A 10,364-nucleotide genomic window follows, 5' to 3' on the forward strand; every position below is an offset into this window, starting at 1 on the left:
CAGTGGAAAGAGCCCGGGCTTGGGAGTCAGGTCATGGATTCTAATCCCGGCTCCACCGCTTGTCAGCTGCGTGACTTTGGGCAAGTCGCTTAACTTCTCTGTGCCTCAGTTCCCTCATCTGTAAGATGGGGATGAAGACTGTGAGCCCCACATGGTACAAGCTGATCACCTTGTATCCCCCCCAGCGCTTAGAGCAGTGCTTCGCACATAGTAAGCGCTTAACAAAGACCATCATCATTATTATTATTATCCATCTCCACACCAAATAAAACTCCTCGCCGTTGGCTTTAAAGCTCTCAATCACCTTGCCCCCTCATACCTCACCTCACTTCTCTCCTTCTACTACCCAGCCCGCACACTTCACTCCTCTAGTGCTAACCTTCTCACTGTGCCTCCATCTCACCTGTATCACCGCTGACCCGTAGCCCACGTCCTGCCTCGGCCTGGAACACCTTCCCTCCTCAGATCCGACAGAGAGTTACTCTCCCCCTCTTCAAGCCTTATTGAAGGCACATCTCCCCCAAGAGGCCTTTTCAGACTAAGCCCTACCTTTCCTCATCTCCCACTCCTTACTGTCACCCTGACTTGCTCCTTTTGCTCTTCCCCGCTCCCAGCCCCAAAGCACTTACGTACATATCTGTAATTTTATTCATTTATATTGATGTCTGTCTCCCCCGATTTCTAGACTGTAAACTCATTGCAGGCAAGGAATGTGACTGTTTATCACTGTACCGTCCTCTCTTAAGCACTTAACACAGTGCTTTGCATACAGGAAGTACTCAATAAATACGATTGAATGAATGAAATGGCATGGCCTGTGCTCTTAGCATTAGGTCTCACTGCTTCTCATATTTCAACCCAGCATTTATTCACTTATGAAGTGAAGAACCCACCATTTTTCCTTTGCTACAATGTGCCAGAATAACTTTCTCAGTCTTAGGATGTACTTGACCACATTTTACCTTGTAGTGCTCATGAAATACTGTTAACTGCTCCTTGTTTAAATAAGGGTATTAAAAAAACATTTTGGTTGAGAATTTGCATTGAATCGTATTTATTGAGCGCTTACTGTGTGCAAAGCACCGAACTAAGCACTTGGGAGAACACAATACAACAACAAACAGACACAATCCCTGCCCACAACGAACTCACAGTCTTAGTTTTATCATGATAAACTCTATCATCGTAAGGAACGTGGGACAGTAATTTTCAGGATATTGGCATAATTTCTACTGGCTAAAAAAGCTCCTCATGGACAGCGATCGTGTCTTCTTTCATTGTACTCTCCCAAGTCTAGTACAATGCTCTGCACACAAGCAGTCGATAAAATAAGTTGATGGAGATTTGCGGTATGCTATGGGTAATGTATTGCTTGCTTTGCCTTCTTTAGTGTAGCATCCTTCAGACCCTGAGAGAGCTACTGCAGAACTGGCTGTTGTCACATGCCACAGACATGGATGAGGAGCCCATAATAAATAGTCCTCTGTAAGTTACCCCAAGCTTTTGGAAGAGACGTTGTTTTATTAGTGTCATGCAGAAAAATCACACACTACAAAATGGCAAGGAACTTGTAAGGCCTCAGAGATGTCACGTAAATTTTCGATATTTAACATCCCGCAAATGCTTATCGACAGGCACTAGTTGGATAAGTTTTTCAGGTAGGCCAAGGTGGGTAACTCCACATTTTAGATGAAAAAATCGAGGTCGAGAGCCGCCAAAGGAGACTTGGAATTGGAGCCCTCAAACAGGAAGTTGCAAGTGCAGGGTCGGTAGAGCGATGCGATGCCGCCCTAAGGGTCCGTCGTGCCACGTTGCAGCACGGGTTCCTGTCAGGCTGTAACCCAGGAGCCGACAAATGATGACACCCACGGCTCCACGACGATTTTTGGAGCGGAGAAAGGCTAGAGTTACCCAGGGGGAGAAGAGTTTGGATTTCGTTAGCGGGTGGGAAGGGGAGGAAACCTCTCGTCGGTTTCTGATTGGGGACCGCCTTGGGGGCTAGGATAATTGGATGGCCTCCATTGCCGTAGGGTTCAGAGTTGGATTTTGTTTGGTTTAATCGACTCCACGAAGGGCATCACCCTTGTGGGAAGGATTGTTCTGAATTCCATCCACCTACTCGGGCTTTGAGTGGTCTCCTCTGTCATCTGGGGGCTGAGAGGCTTGTAGTGCCCAGGTAAGGCTCTCGACTGATGCCTTATAGGAACACTACCCTGGCTGGCCTGGTGAACTCCGTGGCAGAGCTCATTCACTTTGTCGGCTGGATGTCCACCAACGCGGTGCGTCTGGAGAACAACAGCACTTTCCTGATGCACTTTATTCTGAATTTCTACGAGACCGTAAGCACCCATCTCCTTTTGCTCAGGCCTCGTGGCTGCCATCCCGATAACAGTGACCACTGCTTAACTTTAACCCGTAATTGTAAATGCAGACCTCTGCCACCGCTCCAATTGGCCCTAACTTCTAGGTGTGGGGGAGAGGAGGAAAGGAGGGATTCTATTCCCATGAGTTGGAGCATAACTACTTTCTTGACCCCATGGAGGGTTGGGGAAACAAAAGGAAATAGCCCTTCTGTCCGAGTCCTAATAATAATTCATTAAGCGCTTACTATGTGCCATCGTGTGTACCAAACACTGGGGTAGATTTGACGCAATCGGGTCAGACACGGTCTCAACGGGTAGAACAGCTATTTAATCCCTACTTTAGAGATGAGGAAACTGAGGCACAGAGAAGTTAAGTGACTTGCCCAAGGTCACCCAGCAGACAAGTGGTGGAGCCAGGGTTAGAACCCAGGTCTCGTGCCCTTTCCACTAGGCCCCACTTCTTGCTCCAAGTACTAGGGTAGTGAGCCTATTTTTGCAGGGATGCCATTTCGTGGTCAACCTTCAATTATAAATACTCTCTGTTCTTCCAGGACACGTGTTTTTGCCCCGTTGTTCGGATAGAGTGTTGTGAAAGCAGGCAGCCCTCCTGGGGTTCATCCCCTTCCCAAACCTGGGGGGGAAGCAGAGTGACCGTGGGGAACCCAGGAAGGCGGCGGGTGGAGGAGCATAGAGAAGGGTTAAGACAGAGCGGGTTGATGAGAGGCAAGAGTGGGGAAGTTCTTGAGTGGAAGTGTTCTGAGAATCTGAGGACTGTAAGCTCCTCATGGGCAGGGAACATATCTACCAACTCTGTATTGTCCTCTCCCAAACGCTTAGTACGGTGCTCTGCACACAGTAAGTGCTCAGTAAATATGATGGAGTGAAGGAAGAGAGAAAGGTGGGAAGGCAGGGTGATGGGAATTGAGCCGATGGAGACCCCAAACAGTGACACAAGTACGTTGCCCACACACAGCGAGCGCTCAATGAATGCCAATAATTGACAGATCGGCCGACCCGAAAATGGGGAGACTGGAGAGTAATTCGCACGTGGGTAATTGTTCGCTTCCTTCCTAAAGGTGTGTGACATACATCTGAATTATAACCTTCCCTTAGTGGTATTGCTTCCTCCTGGGATCTTCTACCCAGCATTGCTCAGCATGGACGCCGTCACCCTGAACCGTCTCTGTTACATCATGTTCAGGTAGGTTTCAACCGCAGGCCGTAGCCTTGACTGGTTTCCACCAGGGCCTAGGGGACTCCTGAGAGACTGGTGTGAGTCTTGCTGGCAAGGCCTCCTCATTCAGGACTCCACAAAATCTATGAGTAACTTAGCATCGTTCATTCTGGAGCTCAGCCTTGTAGGGGAAAATTAGCCATTCATTCATTCAGTCGTACATTCATTCAGTCGTATTTAATGGGCGCTCACTGTGTGCAGAGCACCGTTCTAAGCACTCGGGAGAAGGAACGTGGTGTAGTGGATAGAGCATAGACCTGGGAGTCAGAGGATCATGGATTCGAATCCCAACTCTGCCACTTGTCAGCTGTGTGACTGTGGGCAAGTCACTTAACTTCTCTGTAAAGTTACCTCTTCGGTAAAATGCCTCAGTTACCTCTTCGGTAAAATGGGGGTTAATACTGTGAGCCTCACGTGGGACAACCTGATTACCCTGTATCTACCCCAGCGCTTAGAACAGTGCTCTGCACATAGTAAGCGCTTAACAAATACCAACATTATTATTATTAAGATTCTTAAGAAGTCACCTAACTGAATTCACTCATTCAGTCGTATATATTGAGCGCTTATTGTGTGCAAAGTGCTGTACCAAGTCCTTGGGAGAGTATAATACTACAGACAGACACATTCCCTGCCCGTAACGAGCTCAAAATCTAGATGGGAAGATCAGTCAGATTTATTGAGTGCTCCCTGTGTGCACAGCACTGAACTAAGCGCTTGGGAGAGTACAGTATAACAGTTGGTAGACAAGCTCCCAGCCCACAAAAGCTGAAGGATTCAAAACTAGCGCCAACTGAACGAGTGAACTTTCTGGCCATCTCTCTGTACAAATCAGAATTAATAATGGTGATGATTGTAATGAAAGTAGTATTGGCAAGCACTGAACTAAGCGCTGGGATAGATACAAGATAATCAGGTTGAATACAGTCCCTGTCCCGTGTGGGGCTCACAATCTCAGGGGGAGGGAGAACAGGTATTTGAACTTCATTTTGCAGCTGAGGAAATTAAAGCACACTTAAATGACTTGCCCAAGCCACAAACCAGGCAAAAGGCAGAGCCGGGATTAGAGCTCAGGTCCTCTGATTCCAAGATCCACAGTCTTTCCCCTCAGCCACACCACTTCCCGTCAGAGACAAGACATTCAGAAGGCATTAACTTTTCCATCTTTATTCCCATTAGATACCGAGCCAACCTGGTCGCCGCAAAGGAGAATGAGTTGATAAAAAAGGTACTGAGCGTTAACCCGATCGTCGAGGCATCATTGTCAGAAACCAAACCACAGGTGGTAACAATTTGGGGGTGAAGAGATGCGCCAGGCGGAGAAGGAAAGGTATTTTCACACCAGTAGTGACCCGATTTCTCTCCCACCTCCATTCCTCCAGGCGAGACGGCAATTCAACTTCAGCAGTAGGACTTATAAAGAGTTCAACCAATATGTAATAGCGATCGTCGACTGCTTGTGGACATCCAAGCCCTTCCAGAACATCCATTCTCAAGGAATTTCCTTGGACCGAGAAGTGCTGGAAAAAACCGGAGTGCCCGAAGTCAGGAACTGCTTAAATATAGTCCATCATCCGGCGCTGTTAGGCTATGCTGCCCTCTTTCTGCAGCAGGTAAGGGCCCAACAACGATAGTAGTTAATAATAATAATAATTCTGGTATCTGTTAAGCGCTTACTATGTGCTAAGCACTGTTCTAAGCGCTGGGGGCGGGGATACGAAGTAATCAGGTTGTCCCACATAGGGGTCCCAGTCTTCATCCCCATCTGACAGATGAGCTACCTGAGGCCCGGAGAAGTGAAGTGACTTGCCCAAGGTCACACAGCAGAGACGGGGCGGGACTGAGATTAGAATAATAATGTTGGTATTTGTTAAGCGCTTACTATGTGCCGAGCACTGTTCTAAGCGCTGGGGTAGACAAAGGGGAATCAGGTTGTCCCACGTGGGGCTCACAGTCTTAATCCCCATTTTACAGATGAGGGAACTGAGGCACAGAGAAGTTAAGTGACTTGCCCACAGTCACACAGCCGACAAGTGGCAGAGCTGGGATTCGAACTCATGAGCCCTGACTCCAAAGCAGAACCCACCTCCTCTGACTCCCAAACCCAAGCTTTTGCCCCTAGGCTATGCTGCTTCTCATTCATGCTCTACATGCTTGTTCATGTAGATGCACATGCTACATGGACATCGTCTACATGCTTCTCCTAGTAAAAATAATGGTAAGATAATGATATTTGATGAGCACTTACTTGTGCTAGCACTGTTCTAATCGCTGAGCAGATCCATCAATCAGTGGTGTTGATGGAACTCTTACTATGTGCAGAGCACTGTTCTGAGCGCTTGGGAGAGGACAGTACAACAGAATTAGCGGAACTGTCCGGTGATCATAATGAACTTACAGGGTAGAGGCAAGTTAATCAGATCGGACTCAGTTCCTGTCCCACACGGAGCTCACGGTTGAAGTAGGAGGGAGAACAGGTATCGAATCCCCATTTCCCAGTTGAGGAAACTGAAGCACAAGAGAAGTTAAGTGACTTATCCCAGGTCATGCGAGTGGCTGAGCCGGGATTAGAACCCAGGTCCTCTGACTCCCGGGCCCGTGTTGTTCCCACTGGGACACGCTTCTTTGCGAGGCACTCTTTATGGGACTCCCTGCTCCTCGGTGTCCTGATAGCTCTCTTCTGAGTTACATTTAGCTACCCTGTAATTCAGCCTGTTGGCGAATGTTGCTTCTTACATCGAAAGGACCAACTGCTGCAAACCTCCATTTACAAAGGCTGAAATCCCGTGCCAGCCAAAGCGTCTGGACCGAAGTGGTCCCTGGGGAGGCAAAGAACAAGAGCGCACTCTTGGGAGTCATTTGCGCGTTCCAGTGGTGTGCCAGTTCGGGATTGGTGGAGTGGCATGTTTTGGGAAAAGCTGGGAGGGGGTGGTGGGGAGGGATGGGGAGGAATCAATGCCCGTCACCCTTCCCTGGAATAAGGGTACGAAATGTCATCTGTTCCCGACTGAGTTTTGTATATTGGACATTGTGACCCCTGCATTGGCTTTGGAGAACCACAGAGAATGGGTCCGTCTCAAGGTAATCGAGTTTAGCTCCGCTGCTAAAGCCTGATCTTTTCTCCCCCCATTATGGATGTTCAGTGTACCGAGGAATGGTGAATCTCTGCCTACATTCTGCTTTGGCACAGTCTAATCTCCTGGGTAATTTGTGTTTTCCGGTAGCCCGGATCCCTTACTTTGGTCTCATCCCTCACCCAAGTTCTGCTTGGACCGTTTCCTATTCTACGAATTAGTTCTAGAGCCATATGTGATGGTTCCTCCCGAATCAGATATCTACGTGGGGAGTTTTCCTCTGAGATTTTCTGAGATCGCCAATCTCAGCAAGACTTTGAGCAACTGCCGTGTCCGCAGCATGGAATCTAACACTTAGGAGCAAAACCTAAAAGATACGGGCCTTTACAATCTAATGGGGGTACGGAGGAAGACATAAATTGCATCTATTCAGTGGGAAGAAAGAGTGAAAACAGATACAACTGTTAAAAGCAGATGTAATATAAAAATAAGCGGAACAAATTAACAGTTGAGAGCAAAGGACGATTGATGAGTCGATGATCTGTGAGCCCGTTATGGGGCAGGATTGGTCTCTATCTGTTGTCGAATTGTACGTTCCAAGTGCGGAGTACAGTGCTCTGCACCTAGTAAGCGCTCAATAAATACGATTGAATGAATGGAGGATCTGGTCGAGTCAACTCATTGCTTTAGGCCCAGGGTTTGAGTCCCGTGGGATTAGAATATGGATTTTAAGGCACTTAAGGAAATGAATGCAGACCGTTGGTTCTCTAGGAGGATTGATTTACTCCGCAGCGCCAGAGGGCACTGCTCGACAGCAGCCTGGGAAATTGTTTTTGCAACTGCGTCTCCACCGAGCAAGTGTCCGCTGGCTCCATGTGGGCCTGGAAAAGTCTCCTGACTTGAATGCTAATGACTCTCCCAAGATGGTGATTCCCGAGCCTCTGAAACGCCAGTAACTGCAACCTCCACCCCGCCAAATGCCTTCACTCCCTCTGGCACCAAGTTTGGTATTTTGCTAGCGTGGCTGGGCGGTTGATTCCCTTCTGGAGGTTTTTCGATGGAGAGCCCTGAAGTTGCTCTGGAAAAGGTCGAAAGAGCCTCTTTGCTTAGAATCGACGATTGGAAGTTTGGGAGCCGGTGAGGAGATTGAAATCCCTGCTGCTCTAACACGGCCTCCGGAAGGAGGTCCGAGTGTCTAGGGAGGACAGCTGATGAGGCCGGTGGATAGATAACGGGAAAAGCAGTCTGTCGGGCTGTTGTTGCTGCTGCTGCTCCGTCCTCCCCTTTATTTTATTTTGAAATGGTATTTTTTGAGAACTTACTATGTGCCAGGCACCGTACTAATCTCTGGGATAAATACAAGTTAATCCAACTGGACACGGTCCATGTCCCACAAGGGGCTCAAAGTCCTCACGATGCCAGGTCCGTTCTCTACCCACTAATTAGAGAAGCAGCGTGGCACAGCGGAAAGAGCACGGGCTTGGGAGTCAGAGGTCATGGGTTCTAATCCAGGCTCAGCTGCTTGTCAGCTGTATGACTTTGGGCAAGTCACTTCACTTCTCGGTGCCTCAGCTACCTCATCTGTAAAATGGAGATTAAGACTGTGAGCCCCACGTGGGACTACCTGATTACCTCATATCTCCCCCAGTGCTTAAAACAGGGCTTGGCACGTAGTAAGCGCTTAACAAATACCATAATTATTATTAACTGGGTCGTGATGCTTCAGTGGGCTTTTTCAGGGAAGGAGATCAGAAAGGTTGAAACTAGTTGCATGAGGGCCCCAGATTAGGACAAGTAAGAAAGACATTTCCCCAGCAATGTTGCTAGGGAATGGTTTTTGAAGACTGCTAAGTATTCCCTTAACTTGTTTTTTTCCTCTTCTGGCTTTTTTTCTTAAGGGTTGGCCAGAGAAGAAAGAACTGAACTTGAGTTCCATTAAGGTAAGTGAAAAGTGGCCTTTCTTTCTCTCCCCCCCAGGGCCTTCCTTCGGTTCTAAAGGCTATTGGCTTACCACCCCCGCTTCCGACCCTGTCATAGGCTTTCCGAACTCTACAAAAACCCCATCTCTCAGAGCTTTACTTGGTTAAACGCAGATTAAGTTATTGCTATTGTCTCTTCACTCCAGTGCAGTTAACCAATCAGTCATATTTACTGAGCGCTTACTGTGTGCAGAGCACTGTATTAAACACTTGGGAGAGTACAACACAATACAACAGACATATTCCGTGCCCACAGTGAGTTTACGGTCTAGAAGGCGAATGCACCTACCTAACTCCTCCATTTTACAGTGCCAACCCTACAAATGTGGAAACTTGGTTATGGTGGAAATAGCCGTGGGCTTGGCTTTTGCTGTCGACATCCGTTTTGTTGAACAGATGCTTGTTCTTCTCTGCATGCCTACACCCAATCACTTGTGCCTATTGAGCGCTTACTGTGTGCAGAGCACTGAGTACTGTACTGTTAGATATACACTATCACATTTAGACAGGTGAGCATAAAGTAATTCTAATTGAGGATATAAGAGGGCACTAAGTAGCTGTTGGACTTTGCACCATTTTCAAGGTTGAATCTCTGGGTTTAGATTTTATGTGTGTGTATGCGTTTGTGGACCACGTTACCCTTTCATCAGTGACCTGAGGGAGGCTGAGAACAAGGACGGTATGAATGTCAACCAAGTAACTGTCTCGCCTTTTCTTTTCCCAAAGGGAAAGAAGTGGAACTGGTATTTGGAATATCTCTATTCTGAGGGGCTGCACGGCCTGAAACTCTTCATTGAGAGCAGCATCAATCGCGTTTCCTCCCACTCCCAAACTTGACGGCCGGAGAGGTCCGACCGGAATAAACTGACCCTTAGGCGGGAACCATCGAACATTTGCGTCTCTTCTTCCCTCAGCGTCCACCCTGCGCTGCTCTCAGACTGTCCCCTCCGAGGAAGGAAGCACTGGGCTTAGACTTGAGCCTCGGGCATCGTGGCCGACCCCGTCTCCGGCCTGCTGCTGAGATTCGTCTCCCCAGGGAAGTGGTTCCTGGAAGCAGCAGGCTTTCATCCAGTATTTCACTGACCACATCTAGCAGGGCCCGTGGCGGGACCCAAGTGACTTCTCTGCGGGAGGCTCTGCCTGCCCCGGAATCGTATGAAATGACGATGTCCCAGGGCGGGCTTGCAGGCTGACTTGATTTCTACCAATCTGAGTCACCTCCCGGAGCTCGCCAGAGAGTTCCGCCGAGTGACTGAGTTCCCCTCCGGCTTTAAGGGGCAGGGCGGCCTCTAACGTACCGACCCTGGGCCCTGGCTTTCAGGGATGACCCGCCTGAGGCGGGTGTTGCCTTCGACAGCGATGCCTTGCAACAGCTGGAATTCTTCACTCAAATTTGTACATTCTGTAAATTGCTTTTGGGTTCCTCTCTCCTCTCCATTAAAAATGAATTGAAATCTGTTCTCTGAATAGATTAACTGAAAATGGTTTATTGGGAAAGAGTGAAATCCATATTTATAAATGTCAAACTCTCCCAAGCTGACTCAGGTAAAACTAGGAAAGGCAAACTGAAATAAGAAGGATTTTGCCTGTCAGTTTTGTTGGGCTCTTTTCCTCCTTCCGTTTGTATCTTTCAGGTGGTTGTGGTCTCTGCTCTGTTGGCTGTCTGCATGGAATGTGGAGAAGGGAGAATGGAACCAGAACCCAACTTCTCTCA

At 48.2% G+C, this 10,364-nt stretch overlaps 1 protein-coding gene across 1 annotated transcript in view; it reads left to right on the forward strand.

Moving 5' to 3' along the window:
• Window positions 1-10,122, forward strand: part of CENPI (centromere protein I) — a 28,953-nt gene extending 18,831 nt beyond the window's left edge. Inside the window, exons 15-21 of the mRNA XM_007671542.2 lie at window positions 1,391-1,485; window positions 2,204-2,339; window positions 3,440-3,564; window positions 4,777-4,825; window positions 4,980-5,210; window positions 8,570-8,611; window positions 9,377-10,122. Coding sequence (XP_007669732.2) covers window positions 1,391-1,485; window positions 2,204-2,339; window positions 3,440-3,564; window positions 4,777-4,825; window positions 4,980-5,210; window positions 8,570-8,611; window positions 9,377-9,487 — 789 coding nt within the window. The 3' untranslated portion in view covers window positions 9,488-10,122. The remainder of the gene's footprint in view (window positions 1-1,390; window positions 1,486-2,203; window positions 2,340-3,439; window positions 3,565-4,776; window positions 4,826-4,979; window positions 5,211-8,569; window positions 8,612-9,376) is intronic.
• Window positions 10,123-10,364: the final 242 nt, after the last annotated feature.

The sequence above is a fragment of the Ornithorhynchus anatinus genome, chromosome 6 (assembly GCF_004115215.2).
Source record: "Ornithorhynchus anatinus isolate Pmale09 chromosome 6, mOrnAna1.pri.v4, whole genome shotgun sequence".
Taxonomy (NCBI): domain Eukaryota; kingdom Metazoa; phylum Chordata; class Mammalia; order Monotremata; family Ornithorhynchidae; genus Ornithorhynchus; species Ornithorhynchus anatinus.